Source organism: Hippocampus guttulatus, chromosome 2, assembly GCF_054856545.1.
Source record: "Hippocampus guttulatus isolate MCC_2025c chromosome 2, RoL_Hgut_1.0, whole genome shotgun sequence".
Classification (NCBI taxonomy): domain Eukaryota; kingdom Metazoa; phylum Chordata; class Actinopteri; order Syngnathiformes; family Syngnathidae; genus Hippocampus; species Hippocampus guttulatus.
Window position 1 is genome coordinate 32258479 of NC_141262.1, and position 17972 is coordinate 32276450.

Here is a 17972-nt window from a genome sequence, read left to right on the forward strand (position 1 = left end):
ATTTCCCATCGGAAAATTGGTCACTAAATCCAAACAAATTGGAGGTCAACCAAGAGAAGATTGTGTTTAAGAACTTTTGTGCCTTAGATACCGGTATATACTGTATATATATATATATGCCAACCAATGAGACGACATTTATGTCTGTATCATTTACCTTTTTTTTTTTCGAAGCAGGAAAACAGTTTCAGTTTAATACACAGCATGGTATTCACTTACTGCTTTGTCAGTCAGGCTCCATCATGATAAACAGGATGAATTTACAGGGACTCTAAAAGAACTTTCCACCAAAGGCCTTTAATAAGAGAAAGCCTGTTTAGTTCTCGCCACAGTACGTCACCTAAAACGGGGTTTTGCCACCTTCAACCCTCCCCTCTAAAGACACAAATAAGTTGAATGTGGAAAAATATCAAGGTCACAATGTAACCTCTAATCTGAACGACAATTTGCACCATCAAAACAACATACTGATTGGAAAATTGTTCTGCTTTTTATTGACAACGATCATTCACCCGAGTAACCCATCAAAGAAGGTTCATCTCAGAATTCTTCAGCATCTACTGTACACAAGTTGCCCCCTGCAGGCCGTAAGTAAGATTGTTAAGCACTTTGACTTAAATCAAAAGTGATAGCGTCTGTCTGTTCCTACAACAAAATCCCCCAGAAAATACAGCCTTGAGGACTAATGTCGACAAAATTAGCAGTGTTCTAGTTTCAAATCGATGTGAAATGGTTCTTTGTGACCTTAAATGTCTTGCACATGACCAAATAGCATTTGTCCCAGAGCACATTGAGGCCATTGGAAAACAAATATCATCAAATAATGTTAAAAGAATAAATAATTGGATTTTGTATCAATCAAACCACAAATGCATGCATGATCCATTTAGTGAGGGAAGGACAGGGTGCAAATCAAAAGCAAACAATTTTAAGATGATTTGAGATTGGCTTACCATCTCAGTCAGAAAACACACGACAACAGTGGTGAGCAATGCTGCTCTTGTGCTTGCAGACGCATACGTCTCATTTTCAATGATATCAATTCCAGTATTAATGACCAAAAAGTGCCATATGCTCTTGAGCAATAGAACGGCCCCGCCCAAATTTTGGGTACTTAATCAGATAGCTGCCTGACAGGCCCATGCAAAGGCAGCAGGAAAGAGATCGTATTGAATGTTGGTGTAAAATAATGGGAATGGAAGGATCAAATTGTTTTCGTTATTCTGTGGTGATGATTAATGGGAGTCTGGAATTCACATGTAATCGCCTGTTTGCTTGCACTGATGAACGTGCAAAGACTTGCCATCCATGCCCGATTAAACGTCGCTAAACACTCAATAGAATTCTGAACACAAACAGCAGAGGGAAATAAAATCATTATTCCACTAGTTTAAAATCGTTTTTGTTTGGTGGCCTGCGACGATTTTTATTGTGAAAACTATGGCTTCTTTTGTATAAGTTGGTTTTAACTAAGTTCTCGCAGGAAAGAATGCACGTTATAAGATAACAAATTACAGATGTCCACTTTCTAAGAAAAATGCTTTCCGTGTATTTCAACTAAGCAAATGCTACATGTCACCGACGAAATAACTCATAGCAATGTTAGTGAACATGCTGGACAGATCGTTAGTGCGTCTTTGATTGTCTACAGGTGTCGTTTTAGACAACATTTTACATCTATCAAACGTTCAGTAAGAGAGTGTAGAAGGGCAAAAATATGTCCGTAAAACGAATCATAATTTTATTGTGTTGGTGATGACGGGTGGCAACGTATATGGATGATTTAGTCTATTCACCGTTACCTTTGGGCGACCCAGCTCGTTAGTTAGGAGCCCTCTAATGTAGTACAGAAGAGTATGAACTCCTCATCAACAATGACGCATCAGCTACTGCAGCTCCATTCTCACTCTGCCAACAAACTACAGATTCTTTTTAAAGTTTTGCTGCTCGAAGCTGCTCGGAGCAAGTTGGAAAAAGAGCTTCGCATCATCACGAACAAGGTAAAGTAATTTAACAAAACCTTAATTAATTGCAGTCCAGATGTTCGTACATATTTAGCTAGCAAACAGGTGGTCGGCAGATCGCTCCCGTGAAAATGATCACGTTATTAAATGTAAACCTGATTTTACTTCCATGTTGCTTTATCGTGAATGATTATTTTGTAGCATTTTTTTTCTAGTGGCCTCTTAATATTTTTTCTCAATTACTCGAGCCGAATTAGGCGTATGCTGTCGTCGGTTCATGTAGTACGGTATACACTAAACAATATGTCGCCATTTTAAGGTAGTATGTTATAATGTCGTTTTTCGCGTGTCTCTCCACCCAAATTATCACTCGAAACATTCCCCCACACAAAAACACCAGAGGTGGCTCATTTGTTCCTTCAAAGATTGAAATGCCGAGTCGAAACCACTACGGTCAATCATGACCGTAATGTCGTGTATTTTTGTAAATGTAACAATAGCTTCAACAAATTATTACCAACACAAGGCAGTGCAATCACGTGCAAATGTTGCTGTACGTGTTAAGTAATAATAATGTACATCACAGTTTTCAATCAGTGCCCTCCTCCCCCACATAGGACCAAACACTTCCGAACTAGATACTATTTGAAATACGGAAAAAAATATATTTCATTTTTGATCATACATGGTTCAGTGCATTAATTAAGATCTCTCTTCTCTAAAGGTATATGAAGATGTCAAAGTTTTCCTGATGTCATCTTTTTCAACAAGTGTCTACAACGACATTTGCAAGGCTTTAAATGAGAAATATCATTTAATAGACAGAGTCTCAGTTCTACTGAAAGACTTAACATTTGGTAAGTCAGTGAGGAAAGCCTTCAGAAGTAGCCAACATTTATAAAGGCAGTATTCCCTGCTCAGATTGCTTCATCTGATTACTGCCTTTCCCTATTTTCTGATAGAGTCAAGAATTTGTCTGCAGCCTTTACGCGAAAATGGGGTAACAACAAACATATGCCAACCATCGGGAGTGAGAGGGATCCTGTATGATAATGAACTCGGGTTTGGACCTATGTTGCAGAACTCCATTATGGCCACTTCCATAATCGAAACGGTCCAGATGCTGAGAGCTAGACAGGGTTTTCAATGGCTGACAAGATTCCCCACCCCTCTGCTCGGAGCAGTCAAGGTGGATACAATGCCTGTTGAAAAATGCTCTATTGACACCGTCTACACATCATTGAGCCAGGACGCTGAAGGACAAGAAATAAAAACACAGCTTGAGGAGAAATGCCAACCGGAGGCTACGATTATTCCTTCTGCCCTCATTAAGAGCCCAAAGGTCAACACCGAGCCAACTGCAAAGTTTATTTGGGGACTTCAAGATGTCCATACGCAATGCAAAAAACAAACTACCACCCAACTGCTGCACTTCCTAAAAGCACAAGCCAAACGTGTGGAGTCACTCGAGGCCTTTGTCATCACACAGCCCTCTGTGGCAACACAAAGTGAAGGTTCTTCTATCAGACATGTGTCACATGAACAGAATGATGCAAAAGCCCCAAAGACACTGCTGACAGATATGGTAAACCACGAGCCTGTTTTCAGGCTCAAAAGGGTCAATTCTAATGGCTTGCTTACATATGTTTGTGTGATCGCGACCAACACTGAATTGTGGGATTTCGGAGATGTTGAAACAATTGTCACAGCAGGCGAGGCCCAGAGAAAATCCATTAACTGGTGCTCAGACAATAAAGCCTGCCCAAGTGAAATATTTGAGGGAGAAGAGGCATGCACAATTAAAAACCTAACACTCCCATTTGAACATTCTGAAAATGATTCTCCAAAAAAGCCCCAAACTGAGTCAGCAAACATTCCAGAGTTCCAGGTGCGAAAGTTTGAGGAACCTGAGGTTGTTGTGTCTCATGTTGTAAGTCCGAGCAACTTCTACATCCAGCACGTTGACTCAATCACCAAGCTGCAGGCACTTTTTAATGGGTAAGTTATTTCATCCCCATCTGCTTTTTCTCAGCTTTTTACAGCCCTCGCTGATTCTGTGATCACATTTTCAGAACTTAACAGGGCACTTATCCTTATTGTTCATTACTGTTCTTTGTAGAACCCCCCCCCCCCCCCCACCACCTTTTTTAAAATTTTGTTTCGTTTTGTTGAATATTTCACGTGTTTCTAATTACAATTATGTTTTTTTCGGTCCTCATGTTGAAGCAGCTGGGAATCCAGTAGTTCTTATGCTGAGCAGAACTGCATTCCAGACATTGGAGCCCATGTCATCGCCCGGTTCCCTAAGGAAGAACAATGGTGCAGGGCTCAGGTGACAAAGATATGTGGTGTAAACAAAGGTGAGTCTGTGTATTTGTTTTGAAGGTTTGTAGAGGTAGCTACTAGGTCAGGCAAGGGCAACAACCATTGTCGCTCAAGGCAGGGCAGCTTTACTGATGTCTATTTCATAGACAAGGTAACAATGTGCTTCACATAATTAACAGTACAACATTTAAAACCATTTACAAACAAAACTAGTTGAGACATTTACCTCAAAATGCAAAGTGAAGAAACAAAAAATAGCCTTCTAAAATCTCAAAGTGAAAGAACAATATTTTGCAAAACATGATTTTAAAAATGCTTCGAATGACTTGAATCATAGGTGGGGAGGGGGTTATAGTTTTTAAGACAGGATTTAAATCAAGTCAATTAATGAAAAGAATCATATACTCGTATAGGAAATGCATATAAATGCTGAGGTGATACTGTGCAGTAAATGGAAATCAAATGATTAATTTCAAATGTTTTAGTTTTTCTCAATAATTTTAAAAAGTATAGGCTAGTAGATTGCATTAGGCCCTAATGATCAGGGCATAGGTGTCAAACGCAGGTCCTGGAGGGCCGCTGTGCTGCATGTTTTCCTGTTGCAAGACACCTGATTCAAATGAACAGGTTCAATGTCAGGCTTCCGCAGAGCTTGCTGATGATCTGATCATTTGAATCAGGTGTGTTGGAACAGGGAGACTTGGAAAACATGCAGGACAGCGGCCCTCCAGGACCTGAGTTTGACACCGATGTATTAGGGCGTTGAAGTTACAGTCTGGCTCTGGTCAAAGTTGACAATCCCTGCATTTGGCTTGTCTGTTGTCTGTTTGTTACCTGATGAAGCCACTGATGGAGCCGAGGATGAGGCTTGCATTAAGGTGGAGGTGAGAAGGCTGGATCATGGCGACACTGTCTGTGTTTCACTGTGTAACCTCAAGGAGCTGAGCCCTGGAATGTGCAAATTGCCTCTCCAGTCAATGCAAGTCTCCATTGCAAATGTGAGTAGCTCCTTTTTAATTATTTGAACAGCAGTTTCGCCTTTTTGATGTTCCACATGCATGGAAGATCATCAAAAGCGCCGAGACTGTTTTGAGGCCACATGTGTGAGCTGATATGATCAACGTTATTTCTGCATGTGCTTCGATCAACAGTGCTGAGGCTTAAAATAAGGCTGCAATCACTTTTTGCAACTTACAGCATTTTAGATGAAAGTAAATACGTTGATGCTCAATCTGCTCTGCTTTCTGTCCCACATGCTGGGGGTGGAGGTCCAGCAGGCAGAACAGCTCATAAAATGACAGCTTCAACATCGACTAGTGATTATTACCAAGTCTTCCTCAGTCTGCATGCACCAGATTGTTGAGTCTGTGCCTTTTTTTTAACTCGTACAAGGCCAAGAAAAACGTGAGTTGCCGCCTTATCCTGGAGACGTCTGAGGAGGCAGCGTCAGTTGTATTTATGCGCGAGAGCCATCATTTTTGGCAGAAGAGAAACAGGTCAATAAGTGAGGAACAGACCACTTGGGGTTTGCAAGAGATCCCCACTGGTCTGTTGACTGTACTATAAAAAAACACTGTTGATTATTATTTGCATTTTCTCAACATGATTTTTGAAAAATATTTCTCTCTGTTTTTTTTTATTTTAATCCCCCTCATTTCCTCCCCTCAGGTGATTCCTAAAAATGGGACAGACTGGACTGAGGAAGCCGTTGCTTGGTTCAAAGATATGGTGCACAACCGGACGTTCTATGCCAGAATTTACACAGACGAGCCCGGCGTGTCAGTAGAGCTTTTCTTGGAAAAGGGGAAGCTTGGAGCTATTAGGTACTTGCCTGTGAAAAGAGGCCAGCTAATCAATTAAAAGCATATGATTATCAGATTTCTAAAATGAATGGAAAACCTCAAAGCTTTTCCTGATGATGTGTCTGTAGTACCCAGCAAAGTCTTTGTTATGGCAGTACTGCATATCTAGTAATGTAACCCACGAGGTGTTTATTCACTGAATTACAGAGGGATGTTGGAATTTATTTTGAAGTAGGACTTTCTACGTCCATATGCTTATGGAGCAAGATATGCTACTGATGATTGGATACATAATAGAGAGGAAGCCACTATTTACAGATCTACTTAATGCGCGATGTTGAAATGGCTGCTGTGAAAAAGGCTCATAAAATAATGAGCTAGGGTTTGCCTGCTTTTTCACAGTACAGTACTGTACAGTATGCATATCTAGTGCAGTGGTTCTTAACCTGGGTTCAGTCGAACCCCAGGGATTCGGTGAATCGGTCTCAAGGGTTCGACGGAGCCCCTGCCATGGAGGTTGAGACACACCCGACTCAACATGTCAATTAGTTATGACACGCCCGCTTGGCCATCACTGGCTGCAGATGATTAAATGACATTGCTTGTCCAATCAGTGCTGCGGGAAATTTAGTTCGCTCAGTAGTCACCGTGTGACTGTCATGGTAGTACGTCATACAATTTTTAAAAAGCTATACTTAGGCCATGTCATTTTATTTACTTTTTTCTGTTTTTAATGTGTTTTTTTTTTTAATTTCTTGAATTTTTAAAAAAGCAAAGTTTTATTTTTCACTAATAACGTGTTCGGTGAACGTGCTTATGAACTGGTTGGGGTTGGTACCTCTAACAAGGTTAAGAACCACTGGTCTAGTGTATCAATGATTATGTAAATAGTATACAGATACTGGACTCAAGTATGCAACGGGTCTGAGTCATTTGTGTATTGCAGGAGGGGGCCGCCGTTGTCTTTGCGACTTGCCCAGAACGGACATGCAAAACTCAGCAAACTGAAGAATATGAGTTTGCCAAAAGACAGTAAGGAATTCAACTCGGAATGCGATTCTACTTCGATGGGCCGTATGCATGCAACTGCGATCAGTCGGGTCGACGTCGACTAATAGCTGATGACGACTTTGATATTTTTTCAGTGCAGGACAGTGATCCCTGGCTACTTCGCAGTTCACTTATCGCGGTTTCAGTGCATCGCGGATTTTTCAAAAGTAGTCATCAAAAATAAATAAATAAATTGCGAAAATGCCGCAAAAGGTCCACGAGAGGCAGCGGAAGTCAGCCAAACAACAGCGAGTCACATAGACACATATGTTTACTGTATTTTGTCATTTATACACTAACATATACGTGTGTGTGTGTGTATGTATGTATATACACTGTGCCTCGATGGGATCACCACCTTATCGTGGTGAGGCACTTTGCGCGTCTCCATGACCCCTAGAGCTATGTCGGCAGGAGTCCCGCACTCCTGGCAGGGTCACCCAAGCCGAACAGGTCGAAGGGTAGAGGCCAGACAAAGAGTGATCCCAAACCGGCACCTGGGGGCAGGCACAGGCGGAGTCCAACAGACCGGACTACCGGCAGCCCCCTGCAACTCTTGCCAGGAGAAGGTCGTCATGGGTACCCTCATGCCACCGGAAACCACCTGGCAGGAGTGAAGATGGTGGGAGTGAGGACTGCGCGCCCACACCCTCACCTTAATCCGAACCTCTGCGCAAGCTTCTTGCCCCAACCCCACACCCAATCCCCCACCCTGCATCCCCCTAATCCCCCAAAGTCCTGTGGCGATGTGGAATGGCGGTGGGCACAGGCCAAGGATGTGGCTGGGAGTGCCTAGCCAAACCATGCACACAGGCGGCAATGGAGTGATGGTCGTTGACACTGCGGGATGGAGCAGCGCATCTCTTCGGCAGCTTCCATTGTGACTGAGCAGCTCCACACTGCTCACCCCTGAGATGGGGAGGGACCTAGAAAAAATGGTCTAAAAATTGTCTGCTCTCCACACTCCGGACGGTAAACCGCAATCGTCGGAGCATCCCCCTTGCGGTCGAAAGGATAATAAACGAAATAGAAAAAATCTATGCATAGCTTCGTGGAACGTCCGCACACTGCTGGACCTGGCTGAAACTCCTGACAGGCCCCACCGGAGGACAGCACTTGTGGCCACAGAGCTCGCGAGGTATAACATCGATATCGCAGCTCTCAGCGAGACCAGGATACATGGAGAGGACTCCCTGACAGAAGTTGGTGCAGGGTATACCTTCTTCTGGAAAGGGGTCCCTGAAGGCACTCGTCGAAACCATGGAGTTGGCTTTGCTGTGAAGTCCCAACTGCTGAAGCGCATCCCAGAATCCCCCACCGGCATCAATGAAAGGCTGATGACATGGCGCATTCCCCTGGCAAAGGGACGCTTCGCCACACTCATCAGTGCCTACGCACCAACTCTGAATGCCGAGCAGAATATAAAGGAGGATTTCTACAGAACTCTGGACACCATCCTGCAGCAAACACCGGCTATGGACAAGCTCATAGTCATGGGAGATTTCAATGCTAGGGTGGGCACGGAACACCTGGTATGGAGTAAAGTTATTGGCCAGCATGGAGTGGGAAAAATGAACAACAACGGCCTTCGGCTCCTCTCTCTCTGTGCAGAACATCAGTTGGTCATCACTAACACCATTTTCCAAATGAAGAACAGGTTTAAGACCACCTGGCAGCATCCCCGCTCCAAACACTGGCATCTCCTGGACTATGTGATTGTCCGTCAAAAGGACATACGGGATGTCCTCATCACCCGTGTCATGCGCGGAGCTGAGTGTTGGACTGACCATCTCATGGTCAGATCCAAACTCCTCATGAGCATTCAACCCCGTCATCCAAGGACAGCTCCCAACAAAAGGCTCAACTGTGCAGCATTGAACAACCCCACCACCAGAGCCAACCTCCGGCGACTCCTTGCTGAAAACCTTGACAAGATCCCGGAGGAATCAAGTGACTGGCCAGCTCTGCACCAGGCTATCCAGAGCACAGCTTCGGAGGTGCTTGGCCAGTCAAGGAGACGCCACCAGGATTGGTTTGACTGCAACTCAACCGAGATACATACACTTCTGAAAGCAAAGCATGAGGCCCATAAAGCTCTCCTGTCCTGCCCTACATCTCTCACCCGTAAAGCCACCTTTTCTGCAGTTAGAACAGTGACCCAGCGAGCACTCCGTATCATGGAGGACACCTGGTGGGTGCAGAAGGCAAATGAGATCCAAAATCTGGCAGACTGTAACAACACCCAGGGCTTCTACAATGCCATCAAAGCACTGTATGGTCCCAAGAAGCGGGCAATTGCTCCAGTCCGATCAGCTGATGGCTCTGCACTCCTCAAGGACCACCATGAGATCCTTGCCCGTTGGGCAAACCACTTTGAACATCTTCTCAACCATACCAACCCTGTCAATCCACACATTCTGGACAATCTTCCAGACCTGCCAACAATCATGAGCCTCGACGCCCCACCATCCTATTCTGAAACCCAGCAAGCCATTGCGGGCCTAAAGAACAACAAAAGCGCTGGACCTGATGGCATCCCTGCAGAGGTTTTCAAACACGGAGGTTATCTCCTCACGCGCCGACTGCACCTCCTGATTCAAAACATCTGGGAACATGGGACCGTCCCGCAGGATTGGAAGGATGCTAACATCGTTGTTATCTATAAGCAGAAAGGGGACAGAGCAGCCTGTGGGAATAGCCGAGGAATCTCTCTCCTCTCCACCGCAGGAAAGATCTTGGCCAAAATCATGCTCAGCAGGCTAGTCGAGCACATCTCAGAAGGTGTGCTTCCAGAAACCCAGTGTGGCTACCGGAAGACTAGATCCACCATTGACATGATCTTTGTTTTAAGACAGCTAATGGAGAAAAGCAGAGAACATCAAAAGGACCTGTACATAGCCTTCATCGATCTCAGCAAAGCCTTTGACACCATTAACCGTGAGTTGCTCTGGAAACACCTCTCCAAACTTGGGGTCCCACCCAAGTTTCTCAGCATCCTCCAGCAGCTGCATGATGGGATGCAAGCCAGAGTGCTCATCGGAGGACTCCAGTCAGAGCTCTTCAAGGTGAAAGTCGGGGTGAAGCAGGGCTGTGTCTTGGCTCCAGTGCTTTTTAACATCCTCCTCTCTGCCACCACGTGCCTCTTCCACCGTGGCATGGGACATGAAGACGGTGTCCATATGGAATACCGCCTAGACGGAAGCCTCTTCAACATCAGACGGCTCCAGGCTCACACAAAGACAAAAATCTGTCAGATCTGTGAGCTTCAGTATGCTGATGACTGCACTATATTAGCTCACAGTTCAAACTCTATGCAGCACGCCCTCGACACCATTTCCAATCTGTACCAATCCTTTGGTCTTCAGATCAACATTAAAAAAACTGAGGTCATGTTCCAACTCGCTACCCCAACCTCCACATCCCCCAGCTTTCACATTAATGGCACTCCACTAAACGTAGTGGACCATTTCACCTACCTTGGCTCCACTTTATCTTCAAACTGTTCCCTTGACACTGAAGTCCACACCCGTATTAATAAAGCATCATCATCCTTTGGTCGCCTACGCAGCAGGGTCTTTGAAAACCGAAACCTGAAGACCTGTACCAAGATTGCTGTGTACAACGCAGTGTGTCTCTCCACTCTGCTCTACGGGTCAGAGTCATGGACTCCATATCGCCAGCACATTACTACCTTGGAAGCCTTCCACATCCGCTGCCTGCAAAAGATCCTTGGCCTGTCCTGGAAAGATCGAATTCCCCATACAGACATCCTCAAAAGCACCAATTCCATCTGCATGGAAGCGGCCGTGGCGAAAAAACATCTTCGGTGGATTGGACACACCATTCGCATGCCAGACAACCGCCTGCCCCGCCAGGTCCTCTATGGCCAACTGAGAGGTGCAAAGCGTTCTGCTGGGGGCCAAAAGCGGCGCCTCAAGGACTACAGCAGGGACCTCCTAAAGCGAGCCAACGTCAACCCCACGCAGCTTGAAACACTTGCACTCAACAGACCAACCTGGCAGATCACTTGTGCTACTGCAATCTCTGAAATACACAAAATTAACCAAGCCAGACGAACCGAGAAACGCATTCAACGACACCAGCGGGCAGCTGGTACCCCCCTGGTATCCGGTTTCCCTTGCTCCATCTGTGGTCGAGTCTGCGGCTCAAGAATCGGTCTCTATGCCCACGAGAAGTGGCACCAGCGACAGAGTTGCTGACCCCCCCCCCTACCCATCCTCCCCTCCCTTGGAGCAAGTGTCATCATCAGACATGATGGACAGCTAGAAAAAAAAAAATGTATATATATATATATATATATATATATATTAGAGCTGTCAAACGATTAAAATATTTAATCAAATTAAAAATGCAACTGTCATAATTAACTCAAATTCATGAAAAAATTAATCGGGATTACTCACACATTTTTTATCGTTTCTGAATTTCCTTTTATATTTTTTTTGTCCTATTTTTCCCCATTTAAAGGCTCTCCTCAACATGGAATCATGAATCCGTTTTCTATGTGCAAAATGCAAATCCATCCATCCATCCATTTTCCGAACCGCTTGATCCTCACTAGGGTCGCGGGGGGTGCTGGAGCCTATCCGAGCCGTCTTCGGGCAGTAGGCGGGGGACACCCTGAATCAGTTGCCAGCCAATCGCAGGGCACACAGAGACGTACAACCATCCACGCCCACACTCACACCTAGGGACAATTTAGAGCGTCCAATCAACCTGCCATGCATGTTTTTTGGAATGTGGGAGGAAACCGGAGCACCCGGAGAAAACCCACGCAGGCCCGGGGAGAACATGCAAACTCCACACAGGGAGGCCGGAGCTGGAATCGAACCCGGTACCTCTGCACTGTGAAGCCGACGTGCTAACCACTGGACTACCGGGCCGCCCAAAATGCAAATATTTACTGAAATAACAATTTCGATTTTCAATTTTACATGAATATTTTTCACTTGGAGCAGTTATTCACACATAATCTCTCACACAATATTACTGTCCATCAACAACAGTGAAAAAACTATTTTTTCACACAACAGCTGCTTTAACAGCTCTCTTTATGGAATCAAAACAGAGCAATATAAAATTATAAAGTGCACATCTAAGGTAAACTAGAACTCAGCCTATAGTGGATTTAAGCCATGGTTGCATACTTCGTTTTTCTCAAGTTTGCTTTGAACACAGCAGTCAGGCTATGTTGATTCTCTTGGTCCTTCTTGCGCGGAAGTCTCTACGGTTTTGTGTAGACATCATTTCGGATGACTACACTTGGTTTGATGACAACACTGGAGACGTTTTATTTTCGCTAGGTCGCTACCGCCGCAGCGCACCGTCACTGTCAGACGAACACAGAGAAGCTCCACCCGCCCTTATTTATATGGACACGGAACACTGTAACCTTCCACACAAAATAGTTCCAAACAAGTAACAATCGCGTCAGTGGCATACATTGTATACCTGTATGATACAGGTAACTTTGGTCTTGTCAGTGGAGCAATCTGCCAACTTTTCAAAAGTAAACTTTCCATTCATAAACTCTTTAAGTATCCGTTTTCGGTGTCTCGCGCTGCCGTGGCTGGCAAAACGGACATGGGCGTGGACTTCTGCAGCGCGCTTGTTGTTTTGTTTCTGGTCTATTTATAGAGCAACGTAACATCCGCTTGTGACGTGTGCCGCGTTAATCTCGCGAGAAAATTTTTTATCCCGTTAAAATTCATTTAAATTAATGCCAATAAAAATGCGCTAAACTGACAGCTCTAATATATATATAATTAGTAAATAGCATGAATTAATGTTAATTACTCCAAACATGTACTTCTCCATGCATGTATACCATTAAATTTGGCCTTGGAAATATTATATTTACTCATACACATGTACATACCGACTTCGCAGATTTTCCTCTTTCACAGGGGGGTTCTGGTCCCCATTAACCACGATCAGCGAGGGATCACTGTCCTCCAATTTAAATAAATATAAAAATCAATGGAGGAGGTAATGTTTTCCAATAGCCTATATTTTCCAACTGTGAACAGTTGATACATCAAATTTATACATAACTTGCACGTTAGAGGACAAGAGAATCAACATGGTGGCTTGGGTGAATGTTGACCCGTTGTTGCTGTCAACGGCTCTACCTCCTCCTCAAGCCAAAAACACGCGACCAGTCGACGTCTCATTCTAAACGTGATTGTGGAGCCGTACAGTCGGACAGTCTGTACAACCTCTACCATTATTCTGTCAGATGGCCACTCCTAACTTTCTCATTTACTTTTCAGACCGTGCACAAGTCCAATGGAGAAAACAGGATTCAGACTGGGAGAAGTACCTCATCTTACACTACACTCATCGGGAAAAACTAGCTGGCAGTAATAGAAGGAACGTCTCCAGTTTTGTATTAAGTAATGTATTAAAATAGGTGAGAATGTTCTGCTCTTTTATTTGCAATGCAACCCTGTATTCTCATGTTAACTGAGGCCCAGCCAAGAATAAAAAAAAAGAAAAAAGGATAGTTATTTCAGGTTGAAGTTGAAAACGGAATTTCAAGCCCCATCAAAATAGAGTATGTTGTGTTTTCCATCAACTCGGGAAATCATTCTTCCGGCAGTTCGTCAGTGTCATATTCAAAAGATGAACCTCTTGGTTGCATAAATTGTCTTCCTTTGGTTATGATGGAGAAAGACAAACTTAATATTATCTTCTTTCAAAGTTTCATTTCAGTATCTGCTTACTTGACCTCAAACACTATATTCTCACAATTTGTACATGCAAGCTTATGTTATATTTATTATTTTAGGTTTGAGCATCATATTATTTCATGTTAAGCATTCCTAAATTATATTCTGTTGTTTAATGATTGCTTAGACATGTTTTTATGTTGATAGGTTCTGATTGGCTGTTAAAGTAAGAGAAGCAGGAAGGGATTTTTGTTACGAGAGTTGTGTTCTCGAACGTGTTGCGGTGCAGACGCCTTCCCCCCCCCCTTTTAATAAACTGCATTAAAGGATTCCGTCTCTCCTTTTGTCATTCGTAAAGAAGAGCTGTCCACTGAAAAACAACGAACCCCTTCAACTTACATACACAATGGAGCACACAGAAAAAAGGGCCAACTTGAGCTGAAGGAAGCCAGGGCCTCATTAACTGATAAGACCGGCAGAAAGGTTCAACTTCGGGAGGGCAGCATGACCAGATGTCCTCCAGTTTGTTACAGTGTCTCAATTCATGCGAAATCTACCCATTGTATTATTAACAAGGTATCCATTGTTTGCACCGGAAGATGTTTTGGCCCCCAGGTGTCCACTGAGGGGCATATCGGTGGGCTGGGCTGGGAAGCGCGACATGCAAAGGAGGAGGACTGTTTTTCTGATATGCTACTTGTATTTTGCATATCCTGTGAATTAAAAGTGGTCAGCGGGGGTGCGAAGGTGGGGTTTTGATCTGAGAGGAAACACGACTTGTCTTGCCTTCGAGGAACTTTGTCCCCTTTGCTGATCAGCAAAAGACAATCTGTTCCTGAGTTGAATCGAGTGTTTTCATTCAAAGTTCAAGATGTTTGGGTGAATTCCCTGACAGTTTAGTATTGAGTACACCCATAATAGTATATTGTATTTTCACAGTTAAAATTCAGTCTGTTGTTAAAAAAAAAAAAAAAGTCTGTGGAGAGTATAAAACACTAACTTCAAAACGACAGCGGCTACCACAACCCTCCCACTAGTTTATAATGTAATGAGTGAAGCACTAGCTCATTGCACTCTGAACAATCCACATTTTTTGAAAGGCTCTGTTCAGATGTTCTGCTGTTGTCAGAGAAGGTACGAATTTCTCGTAAATCGTTGATGTTTGATACTAGTGCATGTAGTCAATCATCATTTTTATGATTGCTTTAACTTTGCTCCACTAAGCATATATGATATTGTAGTATAAGAACTGTGGTTTTGTATTGTGAAAATGTATTGGGGTCACATTATGAAGAAAAATAAACATGTTATGAGAATAAAGGCATTATTTTGAGTGAGTATATGTTAAAATCTCACTCAAATGTGTAATACAGTTTCATTAAAAAAAATTATGGTCGATTAAATTTTAGACAACCACAATATTCCAATGATATTAAAACTTCTCACCAAAATGAGGACATATAACTAACTGCAGTACAACTATTTTTGTAATCTGACTTTTTTTTTTCTTTCACAATTATGTCTCATGATATATTTTTGCAAGTTGCACTGCTGCAGCTTTATTCTCATAAATTAATTCTAATATTAAATAGAATTTATTTTCCGCGTGACCCCAAAACTCGTTTGTAGTCTGGCGTGGCTGAAGTCCAGGTACACAAATTTTACCTAATAAGGTAAGATTTTACAGTGGCTACTGACTGTTGTAAAAGTTTATGACACTCTCATTAGGATTTCCATAAAGTGTCATCCAGAGTTGAAGAGGTCATGCATCGTTGACACGTGCAACCTGTCAATGAGAGCAGCTCAGGTCAAAGGCCGCCTTCAGCTTTTTGCCCTCCCTAGCACAATAAATAATGAGGCATGGTTGTGTCCACACAGATTCCTTCTGAATCCCGGGGGTAGGCGGAAATCGAGGCGTTTGATGTGAAAGAGTCTTGTTGCAGCGCAATAAAGAATGCCATTGTATGCTAATGCTTTGGACAAGACCATATGACCACGACGGTGCAGGGCACTGGCTTGTGGCGGAGGAACGATTAGCATTTTCCCAACGCATGGTGTTCCCAACACAGCATTTTGCTTTGCTTCAAAAGAAAAACATTTTAATTCACTTCTTCCTGATTTGTACACTTTGCGTGTACCATCACAGCTGAAGGTAAAATCCATACTTTTGTCATTTGCTTGTGTTACTCTGAGAGGTCAGAACTGGTGTGGCTAAAAGCCAACATCCCCCAGGTGACCATCTAACTAGAACTCGATTGCAACCTTATCGGAGTATAGGTCATCTTTTCAAGAGCGAAGTCGGTGGTTTAAAGCCTTTCGCAAAAACAATAGAACTTGTTCACTCATCGGCTTCCTCGGAGGAATTTGTTGACTGTCTTATCGAGAACTGGGCTGTAGGTCCGTTTGGGAGTTTGGTATTAATACAGGGTGAGCGCATCACGTGGCTCAGCGGATGTTTCACAATTGGCTTAGACTTTGTGTGTTTGGTGACGATGCTAGGCCATCGCCCCTGCTTTTATAGACCAACGCACAACTTTGCATTTCCTGACGTTGTCCTGGAACCTCACACAGACATAGCCATCGGTGAGGATGGTCACCTTTGGGCCGGGCGCTGCTTACACCACGTGTACAGCCGGCTAAGTCTGGTAAAGATCTAATGCTATACCTTTTCAAGACAGTCGTAGGTTGTTGCAGGATTTTTCACAAAATGTTACCATACTCATAAATGTCAATATTGACTGTTTTTTGTTTGTTTGTTTGTTTACAGCTCTGGAGTCGAAGATGAACTGGGGGTCCTTTTACGCCCTGGTCAGCGGCGTAAACAGGCACTCAACAGGCATTGGTCGCATTTGGCTCTCCGTCATCTTCATCTTCCGTATCCTGGTCCTGGTGGTTGCGGCAGAGACCGTCTGGGGAGATGAGAAATCCGGCTTCATCTGCAACACCCAACAGCCCGGCTGCAACAGCGTCTGCTACGATCAGTTCTTTCCCATCTCGCACATCCGCCTATGGGCGCTCCAGATCATCCTGGTCTCCACCCCGGCACTCCTTGTGGCCATGCATGTGGCCCATCGCCGACACATTGAAAAGAAGATCCTAAAGCGGGCGGGCCGTAACAGTCCCAAGGAGCTGGAGCTCATCAAGAACCAGAAGTTTCTCGTCACTGGAGCTCTTTGGTGGACCTACATGACCAGCATTGTCTTCCGAATTCTCTTTGAGGTTGCTTTTCTCTACATTTTCTACATGATCTACCCTGGCTTCAGGATGGTGCGCTTGGTGAAGTGCGATTCGTACCCGTGCCCCAACACAGTGGACTGCTTTGTTTCCAGGCCTACAGAGAAGACCATCTTCACTATCTTCATGCTGGCCGTGTCTGGAGTGTGCGTACTGCTCAACCTGGCCGAAGTGGTTTACCTCATAGGCAGGGCCTGCAAACGATTCTTCCGCCGCTCTGAGGAAGAGTCCAAAGTGGACTGGATGAGTCAAAAATTGTCTTCCTATAAACTGAGGACAATCAATTGATAGCTAATAATTTTTTACAGAGACAAATGAAGGGCGAGCGGTGTTTTACTTTCTCGCACACAGCCCTTGATTCTCATTTTAAACAACTAAATAACCACAAAGCATGTTGCTCATTATCCATTTGACAGTATTATTTATCGGCAGTGTTAAATAGTGAACATATTTATTTTTCAGAATGTTTTTTCTTTTTCAGTTTTTACTAAGGAGTATTTATGTCTTATCTTGTAGAAAGGTCAAGGTTCATGGACCCTATCAGCCCTAGTCCATGTTTGAATTAAAACCATCTCATTCACAATTTGAAGTGCTGTTATCCATTTTCTTCAATAGATACCGGTAGTGGAATTGAAAGTCTACACACCCCTGGTCCAAATGCCCGGTTTTTGTGCCATAAAAAATTGACCAACATTAAACACTTTCCAGTATTGATGTGGCCTTTAACCAGCCAATTTAAATGTCTCTTTCAAATATTAAAATACAACAGAGCTACAACACGATCTCCCAAAGGTGGGAAAAGGTGTTATGGTTTGGTACAACGATTGATGGTTGATTTTTTTTTTTGGTCTTAATTCCATAGAGTATGTTTGCCACAAAAAAAACAAAATTGCGCAGGTCCAGAA

The 17972-nt window shown here is 43.7% G+C and overlaps 2 protein-coding genes across 2 annotated transcripts; both read left to right on the forward strand.

Moving 5' to 3' along the window:
- Nucleotides 1-1874: 1874 nt before the first annotated feature.
- On the forward strand, nucleotides 1875-13574 carry LOC147209612 (RING finger protein 17-like). Its single transcript, XM_086132054.1, has 8 exons — nucleotides 1875-2000; nucleotides 3817-3962; nucleotides 4191-4328; nucleotides 4508-4518; nucleotides 5136-5287; nucleotides 5958-6112; nucleotides 7038-7123; nucleotides 13435-13574. The coding sequence occupies exons 1-8, from the start codon at nucleotides 1875-1877 to the stop codon at nucleotides 13572-13574; spliced, it is 954 nt and encodes a 317-aa protein (XP_085988180.1).
- A 2265-nt stretch (nucleotides 13575-15839) lies between these two features.
- LOC147209613 (gap junction beta-1 protein-like) lies at nucleotides 15840-17494 on the forward strand. The gene is made up of 2 exons (XM_086106059.1): nucleotides 15840-15985; nucleotides 16601-17494. The coding sequence occupies exon 2, from the start codon at nucleotides 16615-16617 to the stop codon at nucleotides 17353-17355; it is 741 nt and encodes a 246-aa protein (XP_085962185.1). The 5' UTR covers nucleotides 15840-15985; nucleotides 16601-16614; the 3' UTR covers nucleotides 17356-17494.
- The last annotated feature ends 478 nt before the right edge of the window (nucleotides 17495-17972 follow it).